The 23,963-nt window shown below is 53.3% G+C and overlaps 1 protein-coding gene across 5 annotated transcripts in view; it reads right to left on the bottom strand.

Moving 5' to 3' along the window:
• LOC127390480 (ankyrin repeat and fibronectin type-III domain-containing protein 1-like) overlaps positions 1 to 23,963 on the bottom strand; it is a 248,294-nt gene that overhangs the window by 173,461 nt on the left and 50,870 nt on the right. For 2 of the 5 annotated variants that reach the window (XM_051632186.1, XM_051632187.1), the window contains exon 1: positions 15,384 to 16,661. The exons of the other annotated variants lie outside the window; for them this stretch is intronic. In XM_051632186.1, coding sequence (XP_051488146.1) covers positions 15,384 to 15,502 — 119 coding nt within the window. In that variant the 5' untranslated portion in view covers positions 15,503 to 16,661. Of the gene's footprint in view, positions 1 to 15,383; positions 16,662 to 23,963 lie in introns of those variants that run through there. 5 annotated transcript variants of the gene reach the window in all.

Here is a 23,963-nt window from a genome sequence, read left to right as displayed (position 1 = left end):
CATTTCATCCTATTTCCACCAGCTGGTCCTCAAGGTCGTGCAGGGAGAGTCTATCATGCAAAAGCTCCTGACCCTCAGCACTGCCTGTCACTGCTCCCTTTATTATCATCGTTTTTCAAGCCCTTTACAAATGTGACAGCAGCTCCCAACGGGGGCCGGGGCAGAGTGGCAGCTCCGTGCCAGGCTCCTGCAGGATGGCAGAGCAGCAGGAGCACAGCACCATCCTGCCCACCCCACCAGGAGATACAGAGCCAGGATTAGCATCCCGAGTTGTTTCTATTTCAGTAAAACGTATGGACCTCTCGTTGTGACACGTTTCCCTGGCACAAGACGACAGGGATGTAACTTCACACATCAGTGCGCTGCGCAAATGAGTCCCGGGCTCTGCCGGAGTTCAACATGTTCCTCTTTTCTTGGATGTAAATCTCAGTGCTTTTTAAACAGACCTGTGTAGAGCTCCATCACCTGCAGAACAGCATTAGCATTTTAAGTGCTAACATCCCTGTGTGCCTGCAGTGCCACTCACACAAATCACACGGGGGTAAAAAGGAAGAACTCACATGTTTAGAGGAGCAATTTTTCAGTTGCAGACAATGATTTAAATCAGAAAGAGCAAAGCAACGAGAAACCTGTTTAGATGCAAAATCAGAACAGGAATTCCCAAGCACACTCCAGCTCCATGGATCTACCATCCCTTGCACAACTCTGGAGGCCTCAGCACCAACTCTCAGCTTGGACCTGATGCCACCAGGAGGTCACATTGCATCTCCCTGTGCTTCCCAGGCAGGCTCCACAGCCAGGTGTTATCAAGGATGCCACATCCCACTAGTAAAGGTCCCTGATGAAGTGTAAAGCTCAATTAGAAAAGCCATAATCAACACTGTTACATCCTGTGGTTAGCTGCTGTTCAGCCTTTTGGTAAAAAAGAAGAGCAAATCATCGAGTCGACAAGGGTGGAAAAATTCTTCTGGCTGTATGTGAGAACTTCAGGCAGGAGTGACAGTGACAGCTCCATCACTCCCAGTCCACAACCAGATAGGAAACCAGGGCCAGTTCCCCTGCGACCAGCTCTGGGGACAGCCACAAGGCACAAGCTGGCTGTGCCAGGCAGGGTGCAAGCCCAGCTGACTGCTCCAGCATTCCCCACCCAAGTCACAGCTTGTGACACCTGGAGGACACACGTGCTGCTTCACCAGGCTGTTAACTGGAAGCAGAGTGGCTAAATAAACCAGCCCCTGTGCCCAAAAAATGGGGTAAAGAGGCAGAACACATCTCAAAAAATGTGCTGTGTCCAGCACTGGGTGGTTTTTCCATCACCACAGGGCAAGAGAGGGAAAGGGCTGAGCAGAGATAAAGGGAAGAGAGGGACAGAGAAAATGCTCATCCAAGTGAAACCATGGGAAGCCAAATCCTGCATCCCTCCTGCAACTGAACACCTGCCCCCAGCCTGTCCTTCCTGCTTATTTTGATACGGGAAAAGTTGCTCTCCAGAGGACACTTCCCAGTCCAACCCTGAAGGCTTAATTTTAGTCTTATTTTGAAACAGAGAGGAGAGAGCCTCCAGCTTACCCAAGGGAAGGATGGGGGAATCTCCACCATTCCAGCCACAGCAGAAATCCAGCAACACAGCAGAGATGGCAAGCTGGAGCAATAAATAACCCCAAACCTACTGCTCACACAATACCAGAAGAACCCCAGTAAGCCTCACTGATTTACAGGATTTCTCAGGGAAGTGAATGAAAAAACCTCCCATGCACCTCCTCTGGAGGGTCACTGTCCTTGGGCATTTCCAGATGTCCCATTCCTGAGAAGGGGGAAGCCCTCGTTCTGCCACAGCACCCAGTCCCAGCAGTTCTCAGGCAAACCTGAGCAGGCATTGGGATTAATCCAGCTTCCTCATCTACTCAGAGCCAGGCTGCTCTTGGAAAATGGGAATGACAGAAGGAGGTTAAGCCAGGGAGCAAGGCTAAAAAGGGAGAGGGGCAGAGGAGCAGGGCACCAGCTGCTCCCAACCTTGCCTGCCTGCTCCAGCACTGTGGCTTGGTGACAGCCATACACCCCAGTGTGAGGCCATATCCAAGCTCCAAGGAGAAGGAGTGTCCCAAAGAGCTCACAGCCCCAAAAGGAAAATAAGGATTAAAAAAGAGAAGATGGAGAAGCCAATGGCTGCTTCTTCTTCTACAGGACCACGTGGCACTTCACTGGTAAATGTTGGTGGCTCCCCTACACTCTCAGTCAATTAGTTCAGTAAATCTGCTGAGCAAACGAAGCTTATAAAGCTGAAGGACTGGGGAGGAACAGCTAAATGAGGTATTGAGATTAGCCTAGGACTGACAGAGGCACAGGGGCCAGGAGAGCCCTGTTATTGCAAAGGGACACTGCTCCCAGATCTTTCCAGCCCGTGCCTGCTCCTGCCTGCAACACACTGCTCAGCCTGCTCCTCCAAGGAGGTGTAACTTAGCAACCTGACCTTAAAAACTCAGCAAAGGTTTTAGATGGATTCAAGAAAATGAAAGATGCTACAAGCTGGGAGGAGCAATTACCCACCAGAACCCTCTTTTGGTGCTGGGGAACAGGAAGACATGGCTCTGCTCAGGCAGCAGGGTAAAGGGAGAGTGCAGCTCCTCTGCAGACAAACCACACAGCCTCTGACCACAAGCAGTGGCTGCAAAATTGAAAAAAAAAAAATTAAAAAAAAATCAACACCACCCAAACATCCATCCCCTGCAACAGCTTGCAGAGACCCAGCTGGGTGTGACAGGCACAATGTGCACCCCAAAGAGCTCAAGCCTCAAAAGGCACACAAGGAGCAGGCAGGTCAGGAGGAGGTTTCCCATTTGCACTCAGCTCCACGGTGCAGGGTTCATCTTCCCACCAGCCCACAGTGAGGGCCAAGCTCTGTCATGGGGGGAGAGGTTGTGTGCCACAGGGAAGAGATGAGCAACAACTTGTGCAACACTCTCCTCCGTCCCTGTCCAGATCACAGCTGGAGTCAAGAAAACACCTGCCTGCAGCTGGATCCTGCAAAGGTGCTCTGCAGGACAGGGAAGCAGCAGGAGATGGGAAGCCAAGAGGATCCAAGTACCTTAAAAGCCATTTCCTGACAGAAGCACAAGGTCTCCGGGTTGTCTCAGAATGGCCCAAAGTCCAAAGCAGCAGCAGAGCCCCACGGAGGGCAGGGAGGGATGTTTGAGGGGATGGGGCAGCAGTGGGGAAGCCTAGCAAAGGAGTCTGAGAGGAAGGAATACAACCAGCTGAAGCACTGGCTGGCCTTAAAAACAGAGCCCAAGGACTTAGGAAGAGTGCAGCCTTCACAGGGCATCCAAGCATGTTCAAGTCATCGTAACTTGCTCTGGAAACCTTATCCACTGCTAGCAAACCTGTGAATCACTGGTATTTTTCCAGTGACCCTGCAAATTGCAAAGCAGTTACAAAGCAAAAATCACTGAGAAAGCTTCCCTTTGCATTCAAAAAACATCTAAATAGAAAATCACCTTTTCTGGCTGCCCAGGACATGTGTCTGAGTTAACTGTCTAGCAGCCAGTGCAGAAGCCACAGACCAGCACCAGTTCTCCCATCACAAGCAGTGACAGCTTCCCTGAGGCACAACTCCTTGTCACACAGAGCCACGTTTTAGCAGGAGAGAGGAGCAGCCAACTCCAAGGGAGGGAACCAGGTTACCAGAGAGGCCTGAGCATCACTGCAGGGACAGCAGAGCCCTCCCCACAACTCCTCTCCATCACCTGCACCATGCTCCTGCCCTCTCCTCCCATGCCCAGGCACACCCCTGAAGCACATGAATCACAAGTCCAACAAAAATCTAACTCTACTGACCATTAACCAAACTCTACCAAAGTCAGTGCTAACCCATGTCCTTCAGCTCCACATCTACACAGCTTTAAAACACCTCCAGGGATGGGGATTCAACCACCTCCCCGGGCAGCCTGGGCCAGGGGTTAATTACTCTTTCAGTGAAGAAGGTTTTTCTAGTATCTCATCTAAACCTCCCCTGGTGCAACTTGGGTCCATTTCCTCTTGTGTGGTAACAGAGACCAACCCCCCTGGCTCCAGCCTTCTCTCAGGCAGCTGCAGAGCCAGCAGGTCTCCCCTCACCTCCTGGTCTCCAGGCTGGACACCCCCAGCTCCTCCTTGTAAGACTTGTGCTCCAGACCCTTCCCCAGGTCTATTGCCTCGTCCCAGTCCTCCATTCCCCCCTGCACTGGGGAGCACCCAACCATGCTTGGTTCCTTCTTTTAACCATCTGGGACTACAGAGGAGGCAGCACCAACCCCTCAGCTGCCTGCACAGGGCATGGCTGCTGCTCCTGTTGCAGGAGAAGCTCAGCCAAGCCACAATTCTCTCTTCCCAGTTCAAGCCAAGCCTCCACAAAGCCATCTTCATGCTGTTAAAAGGTAACAGGGGCTCAAAGAACAGAGGATGATAGCTGAAAAGACAGTATCTTTTATCTGGCTGTGAAACAGTTTCAAAGCTAAACAAAAACCAAAACAGCATTCAGCTTGCAAGTTCAGAAAAGGGGAAAAGTAAAAAAAAAAAAACAACACAAACCCAACACAACAAAAACCAAACGTGAAGCTATAAAAATACCTTCTTCCCAAGCTCAGCTGTGAGCTGGTAAATACCATGATTTCCACCAGCTGGTTTGAAAAAGCTTCCTCTCTGCCATCTCTCCAGCTTGAAGAGACTCTCTCCAGCAGGGGCTGTGGCATGAACAAACCCTTCCCAGCATCACAGGGGTAACTGCTCCTGTATTTCAATAGGGAGGGGAGGCAGGAGCTTTGGGGGCTGCTGAGAAGTGCAGGAGAGCAGGGCACACAGCCCAGGAAACACAGGGCAAGCCTCAGCAAAACATTCCAAAGAACCACATGGAAGAGGAGCATTCAGCCCTGCCTGCCCCCTCCAGTCCAGCTGTGCCCCAGGACCCAGCCCCTCTTCCTGCACCCACCCTGTGGGGCCAGTTACCAAATTTCCCAGGAAAAGGCCAAAAGGCCCTTTTGGGCAGCAGCTGCCTGCTGAGTCCTGAGCACGCTGGTGTGCAACACCCTGTGTCACACCCAGCCATTGCCACCACCACAGCCCTGGCACACCAGGCCCTTCAAGCCCCCCTGTGCCACCAGCCCCCATCCCCAGCACCATCCCCGCTGTCCCAGCCAGGCAGCAGGCAAAGCCAGCCCCTGGCAGCCCCACTCAGGCAAACAAGGTTAAAAAAAAAAGATTAAAACCCAATTCTAACAGTTCACATCAGCAGTTCTGAGCCCGAGCACCATGGCTGTGTTTTACAGCTGCCATTTCAACATTTACTTAAATGTAATTGTTAAAAAGGGAAGAGGAAATACTTTGGGGGCAGACACTGCTGTTCGTTTAATCAAACTATGTTGGTTTCTTCCTTCAAAGGACTCTTTTTCCCAGCTCTACTGCAGGCAGCAAACCAAATCCTAGGCCCCCACAAGGCTTGTGTGTCCCCCACCGGGGCCCTTGCTGGTGATCACCCTGCCCCAAGCAGACCCCACTGCACAGACAAGCTCTGTCCCTTCTGATGACAAAAGACATCCCCTTCACATCCTGCAGGAGAAATGAGCCCCAGGCACCCTCTTGCTCAGCTGGTACCGTGAACCACACACCATTAACAGGGCAAAGCTGGCACTGGGAGGAAGGAGATGGCAGAGATGCCCAGCCCAGACCTGCTGGAGTTGCACCTCCTCAGAAAAACCAAAATCCAAAGACAGAAAGTCCCCAGAGCCAGGGAAAGAAACAGAAACACTTATGGAGCATTTGTCCTGCCACAGAGTTCTCTCTGATAAATGGGGAAAGAAGGCAGACGAAGGTGTCAACATGAATCCCAGCACGAGGGTGGAGCAGGCGCATGTCCTCCCTCCCCAGCTCCAGAGTGTGACCTGCATACCCAGGGACTGGGTGCTGGGAGTGCCCCAGGTCTCCATGCCCCTACCAGGCTCTGCCATCCAGCCACCTGTGAAGCAGAGAGGATGGCTGAAGGCATCTGCGATGCTCCACAAGGAATATAAAAAGCTTGTGGACCCCTCTGCAAAATAAAGAAGGCCAAGGTTGTGCTCCCCTTCTCATTAAGAAGGGTATTTTGGATGATTTAGGCAGCTCACCTAAAGATCTTGCACACTGAAACTCAGCTCACCAGCAGGATGCAAACCCCAGGGGCACACCAATGACTCAAACGTGGCCAGCCCCGAGGCAGACGAGGGACAGCAAAGTGTGTTTGGGACACAGCAACGGGCACATCAAGTCAGAAGACAAACTGGCCCAGAGAAGAGCAATGCAGCTCCTTGCCTTAGATGACAAAGCTTGCAATGCCACTCCGTTATTAACCATCTACTGATGTTTAAAGGTGAGAAAGAGCAGAGATGAGAAGGGGTTATGTGACCTACCAGGAGCTGGGACAGAGCAAAAACCTCCTACTTTCCAGGTTCACAAGACACTGAACCACAGACATTGTGCAGTGGCTCCCACTTTTCTTTTGCAGCAATTACTCATCTCCTGTTTGCCCTTGAAAAATTTCACAGACAAAAGCTAATGAAGCACAAGTAACACGGAAGACAAGCTTCCTGGTTCCATTCCGAAAAGGCTGGCTAGCTTGCAAGATAAATATCTAACTGCCTCCTTTACATCTGCCAGCACCTTTCAGGGAGGATGCAAAGGGGATCCAGCGTGATGCCCAGCACAGCAGCCACCTCCAGGACCCACCAGCCACCTCCAGGACCCACCCTGCACCAGCAGAGAGTCCCCAAGGTCAGACTGGAGCCATTATGCTGCCCCCCAGCCCCTCCTCCCAGGGTTGCCCACCAGCTGCACGGCCAAACTCCTGATCCCTTTTCCCAGTCTCATGACATGGGGCTGGTGCTTCAAAATCCGAGTCACACGACAGAGGAGACAAAAAGCTGCTGAGATCATCTTGGAAAGGACCCTGCTGCTCCTGACAAACACTGGGGAGGCATGAACTCTTGGTGTTCCAGCACAGAAAGCATAAAGACACTCGAGACATCTGTCAGAGCTGCTCGGGTTGTTGTAAATCCTGTCATTTCTGCAGCGTGACCAAATTTTACAGCACTCGAGGCTGATAATGGCAAAGCTGGCCTGTCACAAGCAGGCCCACAGAAGCCCACGGGCATGACCACCAGCTCTGGTGGCTTCTGAGCAGCAAACACCCATGGGTGCTCCAGGCAGTGGTGCCCACACCCAAGGGACTGCCTTGGGCAGGGACCAAGGCTCCATTCTGCTCCCCCCCATCCCAAGTGGCTGCCGTAGCCTCCTAACCAGAAGGAGCTGCTTATTCCCACCTGCACACTTTCACATCAAGAAATGCAAACTAAAAACATTTTGCATAAATTTGTATTATCACCAACTATTCCTCCAGGAGAAAACACGGAATTTGGGAAGAAAAAAATATATTAATTATTAAAGACAGTATTCTGGTCTTTCCCCTTGAAATATTCTAAACACAAGTGTCCTTTTTTCTATTCCTTTTTGAACTGTTTCCTTCTGGGTCCAGAAAAATATCCTTTGTCAACCCAAACCCCCACCACTTCCTTTCCAGCTCAGACTCATCTCAGCCCACCTCCCACAGAGGACAACATCAGCTGGATGCTCCGTCAAGACCCTCTTGGGGAGCCTGTTCACCCAGCAAGGGGTTTGGGGCAGATAACCACTCATCAAGCTTCCCCCAGGAGTGTGTCAGGCTGGGCACCTCACTGCTCTGTCTCGAATTTCTCCCCCTCACCTGGTGGCCAGGTCAGGGCTGGTCACTTTTAGGGGGTCTCTCAGCACCCAAGGATAGGTGGCTGTTTGCAGGACAGGTCCTCCCCTGCTCAGCTTCCCACAGCAGGGTGGACATGCCAGCAGGGTGATGGATAGATGACACTCTGTGCTCAGACCCCTCCAAGTCACAACAGCATCTCCTCCCTGCTCCCAAGGGCTCTGCCCATTGTCCCCACTCATGGACTCTGACAGCATGAAGCCACAGGCTCCCCGTATCCCCATTCAGATCAACATCTCAAGGCACTCGAGGGCACAGAGACCCTTCTCTTCACCTCCAAAGGTGATGCCAAGGCAGCTGGATATCCTGATGACTGTTAGCAGGGCAGCCAGTGCCTCCACAGCTCCCCTTGTGCCCAGCCAGGCCCTCCTCACACCCCCTCCCAGCTCCAGAGCAGCATTTGCTCCATGGGTGGAGCAAGAAAAGCCCCCTGTGCTACACACTTTGCAGGTGGCAGGCTGCCCTGTGCAGGCAGGAGCAGGCAGAGAAGGGCAAACAGGGACAACCTCCATTCAGAAATCTTCCCCTCGCCAGCCACCACTTTAATTAGAAGCTGTTAAAATTCCCATCCGCTGTCTGAAATCACTTCCTTCCCCTTCTCCGTGCACAAGTCCCGGTGTGTATTGCTGGTGCTTCTGTTTCCTACCTGCACACCCACCCAGCTGTGACTCAGTGCCAAAACAGTGGGTGAATTAGGAATCAAACAGTCTTTCTAGCAACCACGACTCACAGGCCAAGGTTTCTGCTGAAGGGGAATTTTTCTGTACTCATGCCACATGTGTAATTCCTCTTAATACCAGTATAACTTCCCCCTCCCCTCGCTACCCCATCCAAAATTAAGGATAACTGTTAATTTTTTTTGCTGCCTAATCCAGGCAAAGATTAGCTCCAGCTTGTGCAGAAAATAGTCAGCTCCCAACCTCACCTCCTGTCCCAAAGATTAGCTTTAGAAGGAGGCCAGAAGCCAGGCATCAAGAACACCAGACACAAACCACATTACTTGGTTGTAGATACAACATGGTCCCAAAACCCAAAACGATGACACTGAGAGCTCAGATGTGTTTTACCAGCCGGTCAGATCCAGAAAGTTTGATTTTTCCAGCCAGCTCCCAGGCCCACATGTACAAGCACTTTTATAGGAGAGATATTAAATGTGCCTCTACTTACAACCATGAGAGCAGGTTTTTGCAGAGCATCAAGAGGCAGAGCAAACCAAGGAAGCAAGGCACACCTGGCTGTCCACATTGCTTCCCCCAGCAAACATGCTGGTGACCACAGTGTTAGAGAGACCAGCAGCCCACTGAGACCAGGTGCACTGCACCCAGGCCAGGTCACTAGGTTCTGGAAATGGAAACACACCCAGGTGTGTCCCTGAGCACATAAAGACCTGCTTGGAGAACCAGGATGCATCAGGTTCTAGTGGAGAGGCCCCTTGCGAGAACAGGTTTGATGGGAAGAGAGATTTCTTCTCCATGCTGCTCCGCAGGCCCCTCCCGATCACAGCCACAGTGATGCAAACAAAGGGGAAGAGCAAAGCTAAAAAGCCTCTTCAGGTTTAATATGCAAAGCCCAGGCAGCTGGATCAAGCAACAAAAGCTAAATGTCATTTCCTCTGGTGGCACCACCATTCTGCTCACAAAACAGAGCTGTTTACATCTGACAGCCTGTCATCTTGGTGAGACACCAGGGATGTGGCGCTCGCACAGCCCAGGGAAAAGCTGACACGGGGGAGAGGGGAGGAAAGCTCAGTCCTTCACCTCGCCACGTGCCACCAGTGCAGAGGGTGAAGGGCCAGGAGCTGAAAGGCACCAGGCACCCCAACAGCCACCACCGCCCAGTGATGCCCAGCCAGGAGCAGCACTCCCAGTTTCAAACAAGCCTCCCCCAAAAGCACCACGGCTACACTTGGGTGGACACCCACCCTGCAACCCACCACCCACCTCCCCGACCCAGCATCTCTCCAGCTGACAGAGGCTGAAGGTTTTCAGCTCCAGCTCCTGAAGCTTTTTTTCACGTTCTTGCATGGCCACTGAACAACCCCAGCTAAGCTGCAAAGATGCTGCGTGTCTGCTGCCTGCTGCAGTTAACAGGATTAATTAATGGGCACTCGGCACCTCTGCAGAACAGGCCACGGTCTGAGTCACTTGCACTGGATTTAGGACTCTATTTCCAGCTCAGCCTGGTCAGGCACCAGCACACCTCCATGTGCAATGAACATCAATCTTTTCATATTTTTGTAATAGGTTACAATGACCTGTTGCAGCAGAGGTGCTGGCCCCTCAGCAGCCAAGGAAGTTTCAAACACAAGTGCCACAAACTTGGGTAATTTCACGTAGAAACACCTCACTTATGTGCAAACACTTCCAAATTCCTTGCTTTCTCTCTTAAAATGCAGGTATCTTTCCATATTGATGTGTCATTTGGAAGCAGAAAGGTCCTGATCAAAACATGTCAAAAACAAAGTGGGAAAAGTCAGTCCAGGTTTCAGCCACACGAGAGCTCCTCGGTGCCCCTCAGAGATGCCCCTTTGGGGGCGGGTTTCAAAACCCGTGTTGAAAGCCTCTGACTCATCTCAAGCTGCAGGACACAGAACCTGGGAAAAATGGTCCCTGCACATATGCAAGACTAAATGCTGCAGGTGGCAGGTGACACCCCCAAGCACTGCCAAGGCTGGCAGATGGATGGAGGCTCCCCTGGAGCTCTGGGCACTGCCCCTCCGCTCTGGGCACCCCGCGTGGCTTCTTGCCACATCCTGCCAGCTCTCAACTCCTACACGTGTTTTAGAACAGCCAGCATCAACTAAACCCCCAGATTGGGACTGGAAGGAGTGGGCTCAGCCCCCAGCACCATGTCCCATGTGATATCAGGCAACTCAGTGCCACTGAAGTACCCCAGGAGGACACTCAATGCAGTGACACTGCGGTGATGGGGACCCCTGCAAGGCTCTGCTGTACAACTGAGGTGAAAGACTGCTGCCCTTTCTGTCTGTCTCATGTTGTGTGCAGCTAAGGCAGGATTTGTTCCTTCAGTGCAGTTTTCCAGCCCCAAAACTTGCCAGTTCCTCCTCTTCCCCATCACGCCCATGTGCTTGAGCACAGACGTGCTGCCAGAGCTGAAGAGATATTTTTAAACAGCCAAAAAATAACTAAGTACAATCCTGCCGAAAAAAAAACCAACACCACAAACATTGCCCACCCTGCTTAACCACCTCAAAGCCCAAAATACACAGCACGTGGGTCAGGATACCAGTGTGGAAAACACCCCCAGAGGAGGGGAGGCCACAGGTCCCCATTGCAAAGAGCAGCTCCTGGGTAGAGCTTCCCACGAGGCCTGGGACAGCCTCTGACTGCCACAGCAGCAGGGACACCTGGACCCAGCTCTGTTCCCCCTGCAACTACAGAGGTGGAGCATCACCTAGAGCACCATTCCTGAAGATTACCTAATGACATGGGGAAAACAGGCCAGGCAAGTTGGAATTGCTATGCAATTTAATTCGGACATAATTTAATTCATTGCTAATTAACAACAACTTCCAACATCAATTCAGGGATTGAGAAAAATGGCAGTGAGATCCTAAAGCAAACACCCTGCCTGCCTGCTCCCCAGTTCAGCAAAAGCCAAACACTTTTCCTCCTCGATTCCCAAGCTCAGCTTCCCTGGATTTCACCACAGGTCACTCCACTGCATCCCACCAAGCCAGGGAAAAGCTCCTCTCCTGGAGCCCACTGAGGATGTAGGCTCTTTACCCCCAAAATCTTATGGGTCTTCAGTTCTGCTGCCTCCAAGCCTGAAAGTCTCCCCTAGGAGAAAGTCACATGATCCAAGACCAGGCACAAATCTCTCCTTCTTCTTCCCCCATTCTGAAGATCTCAGTTCCCATAACCAGGCAGTGATCTCCAGACGAGCACATTAAAGCTCCTCTGTGGGGTCCGAACGGGACTCTGGGAACCACAGAGAAGGAGAGAGGTGACAGCTGTCAAAGAGGGAACATGCATCAACCTCCTGAAGCCCAATGAGCAGATCTATCCCAAAACACTACTAGGTCAAGAGACAAAGCCTCTAAATGAAATTGCCTCCAAATTCCTGCCTAGAGGAGAAAATAGCCCTGGACAGTATCTGGGATTTTTAATGAAGTGCCCTTTGTTATTGCTGCAGGTCACAGCTCCCACAAAAGGACTGATGTTCTCCTTGCCCACCCTGCATTCAGGTTGAGACCAACATCAGGAGTCTCCTTAAAAAAATTCACCAAAAACTGTTAACTCTGTCAGGTGACACCAAACCCTCACCCTCCCAGGACAGTTGCAAGCACCCATGACCTCAGCCCAGGATTTTGCCAGGCAACTCACTGCTATGCAGCCTTGGCTGAAACCAGCCACTTAGGAATGTGCCAACCTGCTTCCAAAAACCTCATTCCACCCTGCAGCTTCACCCAGCACACTCACAGCAGAGCAGGGCCATTTTCTCAGCCCCTTGATTTTCTGATCCAATTCCAAAAGCTGCAGGAACACACAATCAGCTGTCCAGCCCTTTTGGTTTTAAAATAGCTCACTAAATAGATGATCCATTTTGCATAACCTGTCTTTTCCTTTCATTACCCCTTTGTGTCAGAAGCAGATTCTCTCCACCCATCCTGCCAACATGCAGAGAGCTGGGCATGAGCTACTGAAGGCTGGTACCATAAGATAAAAGAGAGGACAAGCCCCTCAAGCCTCAGCAAGCACTCCCAGTCTCTCCCTGCAGGCACCTGCATCCAGCGCTGTAGCCTCCGAGCTGCAGAGTAATCCAGCCCTGCCATGATCTGGGTGTTCATCCTGCACGAAGCAGTACAGCTGCAGCACCAGTCAAGGTGAACATTTGGCTCATCCATCAACCCTTCTACTAGACTGAAAAAAGTTACTGCAAAGAAATGCCTTACACACTTTCCTGAGCTTGGCTCTGGCTGGTGTGTTTACGCTCAGTCACTGCCACCAGCAGAAGCTGCACAACAGGGACACTCTGATCCCCAGCTGGTCATGATTGGAGCCTCTCAACCCCTGGAGATCCAACTGTCCAACTGATTTCATAACCTGGGGCAACTATGCTCCAGCCCCGCAGCAGAGCATCCATCCTCCTGCTGAGCACAGCTGGCAAGGCTCAGGTTGGAAAAGCCTCCAGCTGAGAGGACAGGAAAGTGTGAACCAGGACAGAGCTCCGTGCCCCCGGTCACGGCACAGCAGGACAGCACAGGGCACATCAGAGGCTGAAGAGCTCCTGCAACCATCATGTTGGCCAATGGCACCTGAAGATGGGGAGAGATGATGCTACCACCGGACCCCTCTCCTGTGCACAACTTTGAGCCCACAGATTCCCAAATCCAGCAGATTTACTCAACCCACCTCACAGGCACTGCTGTATCTGGAGGCGTAGTTTAAAAATGCAGGCATATCCCTTCAGACCATAACTACACACCTGCTAATATCTGATAGATCCTATGAGGATGCGTGGGACCACTATATTTAGACTTTAACCACTCCAGATAGTGCATCCCCCACTGCAGAGCTCCCTGTGTTTGCTTGTTATGGTCCCAGGGGACTACGTGGCTTTGGCAAGTGCAGTAGGACCCAGCTGCCCTGAGCCACACAAGGGCCAGGGCAGGGCTCCAGGAGGGTCCATTAAACATCACACTGCTCAGCCTGGGGTGCAGGATCTCCAGGACTTACACACACATGGAAACATGGGGTCTGAGCATCTTATTTCCTCATTTCATTTACCCACATTAGCATGATGAAGTAAACCCAGAAAGCTGATCAGCAGAGCTAGAAAAGGCACTGTCTAGAGAAAGGACAGGGTCAGACAGGGCAGCAGATGCCTTTTGGTTTTTTTTGCTTTCAGCTCCCAGCCACGAAGCGTTCAGCTTTCTGGATGCCAGCAGCCAGTTCAGCTTGGGTCAGGGGTCTCAGCTGGAACATCGCAGCGTACATGAGACATGGAGGGATAAAAACAGACAAAATCTCAAGTAGTTCAGGTGAAAAGTGACACTGATTTCAAAAGCATCTCATGCTTCAGTCGACACTTATTTTTACTTCCATAATCAACCGTGTGCAATCAAGAAAACGGGCTCAGTATCTGCAGGTGCACTTGAGCCACCCTGCTGGGGATGTTGGGGGCACCAGGAGCAATCTACGTGCTCAGACCCAGCCCAGAGGAGCAGCCTCATGGCACAAGGGGCAACACATGTGAAGGACCAGGGAGAGAACAGCTCCCATAATCTAGAGCTCAGCCACACTAGACCTTTGAGGCACAGGGAGAAACTCCTGCTTGGGGGAGCCACATCCACCAGCCCCACAACAGGCAGCAGCCCCAAGGGCCATGTCCAATGTGTGGTGAAGCCACATTCCATGCAAGAGAAGCTCTCAAACATGCCCAGTATCCCCCTGGAAAATTTCATACATGAACTACACGCCAGTAATGCCACTTTTGTGGCTCATGCCCCAGAGTTAGGAAGGCACCATGATATCACCCTTCAGACAAGAAACCACCCAGTTTCCCCCAAAACCACAAGGTTCAGGACTGAAGAATCACCCTGTGCACAGGGGACTGAGAGAGTGCAGAGCCCCAGAAGCACCTCCTCCCTTGCCCCACAGAGAGGTCAGGACCCCTCCAGAAGTGGGGAGGCACCACACGCAGGTCAGCGGGAGGATGTGGGGACACACACTGCTCAGGCTGGTCACCCTCTGCCCCACCACAAGCCCTCAGACAGGGGAAAAGCCCAGAGCAGCATCAAGTGCTAGTCACGTCCTACAAGCTGCTTGTAATACTCCAAGGAGAGACAAGCCACCCAGGCAGAGAGGAATTTTCTTAATAGCATTAACTGTGTTTACCTTGCAAAATAAGGCTGCCCCCACACCCCAGTGCTGGGGCTGCCCTTGCTGAGCCCCCAAGCACTCCAATACTCCCAGAGAACATCCAGTCAGCCCAGTGTCACCACTCCCCAGCACAATCCCCTTGGCAATCCACACCCCGAGGAGCCAAGGGTGAACCTGTTGGCCGACAGGAGCCCCCTCACCATTGCACCCAAGCACAGTGAGAGACCCCCCTCATCCTGCCTGGCCGCTGTATGCCAGGAGGCTCCACCACCCCCATGTCCCCAGGTGCTGTCAGCTCCACCTGAGAAGCCACCTCTGGCTTCCTGTGCAGCCAGGGAAGTTACAGCATGAGGGGCAGAGAGAGGGAAGGGCAGTTGAGGCACAATAACCTCTCCACAGTAACATGGAGACAGCACAGCACAGACAGCAGATGATGAAGGCAGGCAGGTACACGTGCAGGCAGCTGCCCAGCAGCCACCTGAGATGGACTGTGGCAGTCCTGGGACATGCCCCGGGCAAGGAGATGGATGCCAGGGAATGGAGCCTGCCAGAGACATCCTGCAGCAATGAGTCACTCAGGAGCCCCAGACAAGACCAAGGTGATGCCTCCAGAGCTCCTGGCATGCTCAGGAGAGGGAAAAGGGAAAGCAAAACACCAAGAACTGCATTTCCCACCTGGCAGCCTCCCAGGCACACAACGGAGGCACGAGGACGGACAGGCCACTGCCACCCCATACCTGCACTCAGTGACACTACAGCAACAGCTCCCGCTCCGCCGGCTCCGCTGCCTGGAGGGCAGCTCCGTCCTCGACTTCCTGAGGCTGAAGTACTCGGTCAGCTTCCCGAACGCAGCCATGGCCCCCGCGGCACATGCTACCCCCGCCAGCCCGGGAAGGGAGCGCCGGAGCCAGAGAGAGGGAGACAGCACAAAGCAGGAGGAGTTGAGCCAAGAATGACTTGTTGGACAGTCCACAGCGCGCTCCACGGGCAGTCCCTCCGGTGGGGAGGCTAGGAAGCCCCCCTGCCTCCCAGAGCCACCCGCAGGTGCCAGGCTGCGCCGGCTGCTCCCTTATTTATTGCGATGCTGCAGAGCTGAATTAAGGAGGGGGGGGGGGGATAATAATGCCCCCTGGAAATGATCCTTCAGTAGCCATGACACAGGTCTGCGACCCCCACGGTGAGCAAGCCACTTAGCAGAGCTCTGGGGAGGTGGCCCAGGGCAGCTGGGGTGGCCTTCAAGCAGGTGAGGGGATGCTGTCTGGATCAGAAAGCGATGAGAAACCCCAAGAGATCAGCTGCTCAGATGAATTCCCAAAGGGTCTGTTCTTACAGCACACAGAGACCAGAACAGGAGGTGGAGAAGATCCCCGCTTGCTCTTCTTGCAGCTGTTCAGAGTTCACCAGTTTTCCTCCCTGTTTTCTGAAGCAGAAGGCACCCCCTCGCCTCCAGCAGCACCTGCCTAACACGATTTTCCAGCCTGTCACCGAACACCTGAGCAAAAGGAGAGGGACAGACAAGCAAGTCTGATCCAGTTAGAGGTCACCTGCGGGTTCTGCTCCCCGAGCTCCAGCACAAAGCCTTTCTACAGCAGGCAGCAGAGAAAGGGATGCTGCGAACCTGACAGGAAATCCTACCACCTCCCCTAGTCAGGAGCACTTGTCTCTGCATCCTCAGTGCCTGACGCCAGCCGGGCGGAGGAAAAACAAGGGCTTCGAGAAAAAACACCTCACTACAGCCCCCCGGAGCAAAGCCGGATGAAGTCAGTGAAGCAGGTCCAGGGGCTGGGGTGTCTGGCAGCAACTCAAAGCCGTGCCGAGAGACCCTCAAAGAAGCAGCGGAGAAAACCGGCGTTAACTCGGCTGGCAGAGCAGCGAGCTGCCTTCGCATCCTCTTGGTCCCTCCGGTGTGGATGCCATGTTAAAAAAAAAAACACAAACAAAACCTCATTCATTGCTCTGTCCCTGCTTGGAGCATCCGCGGCGAGCAGCCTGCTGGCAACGAGGGACGCCCAGGGGCGCCGCTGGAACCTGCTGCACGCCCTGCCCGGCCCCGCTTCCCTCCTCCCGTGTTTTCTTCCTTTTCCTCTGGGCTCCGGTTCAGCTTCCCGCTCCAAATAAACCGCCCGGAGCCGCCGGGCCCGCCCCGCAGCCCCCGGGCACCCGCCCGCTTGAGACTCTCGGAGCGCCCGTCGCTGCCCCTGTCACCGCCCGTGTCACCGTCCTCGAGGGGGGGGTTGGTTCTAATTTGTTTGAACCATCTCTGCTCCCTGCCTCCCCGCTCCGGGCTCTGACATTCATCCCAGCACAGCAGAGCGAACTGCTGCAAACCTGCGCGCAAAGCGGGGGGGCTGGCAACGCAGCGGGGGGATGGGGGTGACCCCACGGCCACGGGGGACCCCGCCAGCCCCTGCAGCGGGCAGGCACACGGCCCCCCCAGCGCCAGCCCCCTCCCGTTCACTCACTGGGAGGGAAGAGCTCACGCTCACTTCCCTCTTCCAAGCAGGGACAATAACCCTGTCTCCCCGCTGCTCGGCACAGCCGCCCCCACTTCATCTCCCACCTTCTCCCTCCGATGGGCTCCGCCGCTGCCGGGGGGGGCTCCGGGGCGCTCCCCAAAACCTCCCGGCTGGGGCGGGGGCACCGAGGCAGAGCTGGCTCCGTCAGGCGCAGCGTGAGCCGCTGACACTGTCACCCCGCTTATCTCCCATCGGCTCCCCGTTCCCTGCCGTGAAATGCAACACGTCAAAGGAGGTCAGGGGAGCCGGGCGGGGAGGGAGCGGAAAAGCAGCTGAGGGGGAGACCAGAGCAGCGGGGGACAGAAGGGGACAACGGTCACTGCCTGCTCTAGAAGAAAGGCTTCCCGCCGGCGGGAGCTGGGAGAGGCACACACATGCCTTTGGAGGAGGACAGCAGCGGGTACCTGCCCAGGGTGATGTGATCTGCTCCTGAGCCGTGCACAGGCAACAGGAGAGGGGCTGGGAAGCGGGAGGAGTGGAGAGGAGAGAGGGAGGCTCATTTGAATCCCTCTTCTCTTCCTCCACATCACCTGGTGGGAGGGCAGGGGAGCAGCAAGCTGCCCCAGGGATCCTCCCTTGGCAGGTCCGAAGCAGCACTGTTTGGGGACAAAAGGGCTATTTGGAGGATTTGTTAAAAAGGCAGGAAGATTAGAAGGGGTGACACACACTTCAAGGAGTAAGCCAGTCTGCCCCAGCACCCTGGATTTGGGAGGGACACCCCAACAGCCAAGGACACCCCACATTTCTGCAATCCCATCCCAGGCAGCGCCTCACAGGAGAATCAGGCCTCCTGAGAGGCTGCAAAGCTTCCTTTGGGAGCCCAACAGTGCCAGCACTTGGAAATGAAGCAGGAGGAACCTCTGCCTTCCTGGAACCCCGTGTCTGGTTAGCTGGGGGTGGTGGGATTCAAAGCACCAGCGCCTGAAAGCTCAGACATAAACACCTCCATCTGTGATCAAAAAGCGATACTCCCGAGGGGACTGCTGCCCCACAGCCCCCCCAGTGCATCCCAGTCCCCTGAACCAGCCTCACCAGGGACCCATCTGGCTGGGACCACAACCAGCACTGGGGCAGAAGTAGCACAAGCTCTCACATCTCACATCTCCCCTCTGCATTTTAGTCTCTGGTTTTCCTCTGGTGACTTGGGGCAAGGGCACAACTGTCTCCTCTCCTCCAAGGCAAAGAAACAGCCCTCAGGCTTTTTCCTGCTCAAGGACTGACGTGGTCTGCCCTTCAAGATAGGGTTGTCACACAAGTCTCTCCCAGAGGAGCTTCATGCCTTTGGTTCAGCAGCAGAAGCAATCAGCTGAGATGGTGCTGAAATATCTCTAATTTCACATTAACAGCCTGCTCTGCTGGGGTTTATGGCCACGCACTCAGCGATGCGAAAGCCAGCTTCCCACCTTCGCTTCAGACTGGAATGAAGCACTTTATAAGTGAAACAGTAGTTTAATTTGCAGGAGACAAACTTATTCTTAAGAGGAGCTTTGGAGGAGACTGGCAGGAATCCAAACCTGCCCAGCTCTGGGACCGTGTGTCAGGGTAACACAGCCTGCTGCCACACACGTGGCCACCCCTGTGCCACCACCACCCAAACGTTGGTGCAAGCACCTCACACCTTTGTCTGCAGACATGTTGGAGGGGGGTGAAAAATAACAAAACAAGCCATAAACACAAGCATGTAGTTGTCTGGGTCCAGCTCACACATTCCTGTACCTATGCTTGCTCAGGCCATAGAGACCAACGTTTCCCATTTCAACACTCCATGAAGCCATGGCAGATGGTGGGACTGGCACTAGTCCCAGCTGGCAAATGAACACGACACTTTTTCTTGAGTCCTAATAGCTACCTCACAGCAACCTCAAACCCCACAAGTCCTAGGGCTGCCCAAGAGCAGTAGACTGGAGAGCACCGTCTGCCAGGTCCCCAGCACAGGGGGAGAAGCTGCACAGCACTGGGAGATGGCCCTTGCACCATCCCTGGGGGACTCCTCACAGCCCCCAGTCACTGAGCTCCTGAGTAATGGGTGAACAAACCATACCTGGACAAGTCTTTGTGGCTCCCCTAAACAGCTGTTATTCTGATGAAACTTCCCAGGTATGACTACCAGAAGCAGATGAGGAGAAGGACACTCCTCAGAGCTGACAGCTTCCCTATCTGCTCCTTCAGTGCAAGAGCACTCCAGCCCAGGGCTTCTGTTTTACTGCTCCATACCAGAACAGCTCAACACAAGCTAAAGGACACTGGCTCTCCCAGCCCCTGGCTCCCCAAGGAAGCTGCAGCCCTAAGAGCTGCTCACCAGCTTCTGCAGAGCCCATCACTGCTCCTCCTGCAGCTTCCAGCAGCTCATCCCTCCCTTCAGGACAATATAGGTGACAGAATAAAAGAATCCCTGACCAGTCTGGGTTGGAAGAGACCTTAAAGATCATCTAGTTCCAACTCCCCTGCATGGGCAGGGACACCTCCCACCAGCCCAGGTTGCTCCAAGCCCCATCCAACCTGCTCTTGAACACCTCCAGGGACGGGGCAGCCACAGCTTCTCTGGGCAACCTGGGCCAGGGTCTCACCACCCAACCTCCCAGTGTCCGGGACAAGTAGGAAAGAGTTAAGCCATCCTGGGAGCAGCCACCTCCCTTCTACAAGGAAAACCTTGGCTGTTTTAAGGCTCTCTTTCCACATGGCCCTTTCCCAGTCTGGCTGATACCTGGAGAGCAGCAAATCTTTTGAGGCCTTCCAGAGGATGGAGTCCAGCAGGATCCATAAATAGAGTCCCGGAGAGAAGGTTGAAATGAGAGCAGTGAGAAATGCAGAACAACCTAGAAAATCAGCAGGCCTGGCCAAAGCAGGAGCCAAAGCCCAGGCAGTCAATCAGGGACAGAGCCTGGAGCAGGAGGCACTTCCACCTGCTCATGCTGAGATGTCCTGTGGCCAAAGGGCTTTCCCAGAGCCACTGCACATGTTAAAAGGAATGTGTAGGTCCTGGCACCCCAGTTCCATCTGCTGTGGCCAGAGTTCCTCTCCCTCAGAGGGAAAAACATCTGCTGGGATCCCAAAAAACTGAGTGAGGGGAAGCTTCCTAATCCCCCAGGGAACAGCTGTGCCTTCGGGTCAGGTTGGAGAGGATTTCTCAGGAGCCTTCTTTCAGTATCAGCTGGGGAGGAACCAGCTTCTCCAAGTTCCCTGGGAAAGCAGCTGGAAGCACCATGAAGACTTCCAAGGTTTTTTTGGACAGGAATTTTCCAAACTGCTGACAATTGGTCACTGATGGCAGACACCACCTCTCTATCAAGTCTCACATGAATGAATGAAGCCAACAATAAAGAATCTTGATAATCACCATTTTTTGAAGGACAAGGTAAGTTCTGAGCACCTAACCCTCAGGGTTTAGGAAATAAAATTCTTTCACCCTTTTCTTTAATACACCCACCATGACTGAGCCCCCATTTTTCACAGCCAGTTGATCCCAGTGTGCCAGCAAATGTTGCAGGATATTTTAAAAATAAAATTGGAATCCATTACTTCACAGGATGAACAAAGCCAATTATCACCATGTGCACAGAAAGAAACATGTTAAATGCAAATGTAGACTTATTTAAGAAACAGATGCACAGGAGACTACTGGTAACTTCTGAATGCCCCCAAAAGGCCAAAAAAAAGCACAAACTCCCCTCTGTTAAAACATTTCATTGCAAAGTTATAGAAGTGCTCCAAGGTCCTGAGTCATTTGGATCTTTAATGAGGTTAAAAATCATTCTGCATCCTCTATGTAGCTGGACCAGAAGACTCTATCAGTGCAACATGGTGTATCACTCAAAAGGAAAACAGAAAAGCCCATCAGTGACCCCTTTTCCAAAGGGACAGAGGCATGGAAAGAGTCACTTTACCAGCACACTGTTGTGCAAGGCACTCCCTACCCAAAGGCTTCCCTTTAAGAAAGGATCTGCAGGAACCAGGGCTGGAAAGCCACCACTGCCTTGGGTCCACCCAAAGTTGCAGCAGCAGGGGGGGCAGCACATCTCCCCACTCCAGCCTGACTCCCCCATCCCCTCCAGAGGCAGCCCCACAGCTCAGCCCCCCACCCCACCAGAGCACCCCACACCTCCAGCCCTTAGGGCAGGGGAACACTCCAAGACGCAGCAAGAGCTGCAATAGGTCCTGAAAACCAAACTTCAGCCTGGTGTCACCTCCTGGGAAGGTCACAAGTATCACCACAGCTGTCTTGGTGAAGCCAGGTGGTGCTGAGCACAGTGCCCCCCCAAGAAGCAGCCAGGGCAGCAGCACTGGATGATCCCCCAGGCTGCAGCCCCTCCCCAGCAGCCAGCAGTGTTTGAGCAGTGACAGCCCAGGGAGCCAGTGCCCGGCACCATCACCAGCTGGACAGCACCTGCACGTGGCTCCTTGGGTGCCAGTGAAGCCCCAAACCTACCCCAGATGAATGATGGGGTGCAGCAGGTCAGGCTGTGGGTCCTCCCTGCTGGAGAGCTGTTAAGCCCCCCTTCTCTGCCTGCAGAGCCCCCTGGCTGGGGCTGCTAAACCCTGGGGCCAATTAGCACTGAAATGGTTGGGGTTTTGGTTAATGTGCTTCATTATCTGGTCCTCCTGGATATGCCTCTCAGAGCATCCTCACAGCCAGTCCTGGTGGGCACCCACAGCAATGAGCCTCGAGAAACAGAGGGGACAGAAGAGCATGAAACAGTGGAGACACAAACATCTCTGCTAAAATCACATCTGAACTTTTCAAAACAATGAACCACTGCAAATAAGACTTCTTTTGCTTTTGCACCATCCTTGCAGTCTAAGTCAAGCAAACATGCCTGTGCTGTGTGCAAACATGAGGTCACAGAATCCCAAACTGGTTTGGGATGGGAGGGACCTTCAAGATCATCTAGATCCGCACCCCTGCATGGGCAGGGACACCTCCCACCAGCCCAGGCTGCTCCAAGCCCCATCCAACCTGCCCTTCAACACTGCCAGGGATGGGGCAGCCACAGCTTCCCTGGGCAACCTGGGCCAGGCTCTCACCACCCTCATGACAAAGAATTTATTCTTCATATCCAACCTCAATCTCCCCTCTTTCAGCTTGAAACCCTTCCCCCTTGTCCTCTCCCTCCCTGCCCTTGTCCCAAGCCCCTCCCCAGCTTTCCTGGAGCCCCTTCAGGCACTGGAAGGTGCTCTAAGGTCTCCCTGGAGCCTTCTCTTCTCCAGGCTGAACACCCCAACTCTCCCAGCCTGTCTTCACAAGGTCATGGTGACACAACAAACTGCAGGTCCTTGCTGGTGTCCACAGCACTGGAGAAACAAGACTTCTGGAGGCCATCTCCTCCGAAGGGTGCAGCCCTGGCCTAGGCACACTTCTGGGCAGGGCTGTGGAGCCTACAGAAGTGCTGCACTGCAATACAGCAATAATAAAACACAGCACAAGAGAGGCTCTATAATTCCAGTCTAACTAGGCACTTTGCTTTAATTGTCAGTTATATTGCATTTCATACAAATTTCAGTGCTGATACCAGTATAAGCCAATCACATCAATTTACTCATTTGCCTGGTGTGTCACCGCACTAGAACCTGTTTAGCACAATTACTATAATTCCAGCAGTAAATCCAGATGTGCTGCCTAAGTTACAGTTCAAATATCCTCACTCCTGGCAACAGCACTTAGTTACACAGGGAGAGGAGAAAGGAGAATCTTCAAAGACATGTTTTTGGTGATTTGGGCCACTCTCCTGAGCCTGAACACAGGGAATGGTGGACATTAGCCACAGTGAGGAGTTAAGAGGCACTGTAGCATCCACCATCTAAATGCAGCCCTGGGTGCTGGGAGCCTGGCTGCTGGCACCTGGTTTCCAGCCTGTCCAAATCTCTCCCTTTGCCCTGAGAAAGCAGGGAGCTCAGCCCCCAGCTCCTGCCCTCACAGGGTGAAGCAGGGGGGGCCCAAAGCACTTTGGTGCAAGAGAGGATTTACTCAAGTTTGGCTCAAAACGTGCTGTCATGCAGAAGCACCAGGGAAGCAGGGGTGTAACCACCATGGAGAGCCAGTTGGTTCAGCAGTGTGGAGGTGACCAGAGCCCCCCCAGCAGGGCCACCAGATCCAGTCACCACCTGCAGCAGCTCATCAGCATCTGTCCCTCGGCAGAGCAGCCTGGGATGTGCACAGTCAGGAAATCCAATTCCCTTTTTAACCCCCGACACCGACGGGAATTGCCACCTTCTTTCATCCCACTTAAAAAGGTTCTCCCTGTGTGCAGTTAAATCACAGCACACACAGGGACTATTACCTCCCCAAGCAAGAGGCAAAATTACCTCTCCAAAGCAAGGACGTCCCTGATGCCTGCTCCTGGCTCAGGCTTGCAAGGGAAAGATAAGGGCAGGAAAAAGCAGATGGCAGCACAGGCAGCTGAAGGATAAGAGGGGCTTTGCTAAAAGGGAAAAAAAAGGGGGGGGGGGAAATGGTTGTTTCCTCCTCAATAACAGTTTGTTGAGTTTGAAAAGACTGAAGAAAGTGCAAAGCAGCAACAGTGACATGATGGGACATAACACAGTGAAAGGGGAAACAAAGCCAGGATAACTGGAGGACATCTGGAGCTGGCAGGGCTGTCTCAGGGGGGAGGGCTGTGCCTCTACCACACTGAGGTCCACATGGGGTCACCTTGGCTCTGCCCCCACCATGGAGAACTTGCTTGATTCTTTCACACAAAAAACCCCAAACTCTGCCCAAGTGGGGCAAATGGGGGCACGTGTCACTCACATCCCCACATCCTCAACCAGCCTGGAGCAGACACACTCAGGAGTTGTTCTTCTTCC

Source organism: Apus apus, chromosome 14 (genome assembly GCF_020740795.1).
Source record: "Apus apus isolate bApuApu2 chromosome 14, bApuApu2.pri.cur, whole genome shotgun sequence".
In the NCBI taxonomy this organism is placed as follows: Eukaryota; Metazoa; Chordata; class Aves; order Apodiformes; family Apodidae; genus Apus; species Apus apus.
The sequence above is the reverse complement of the archived record's forward strand: the minus strand, read 5'-3'. Positions and strand labels throughout refer to the sequence as shown.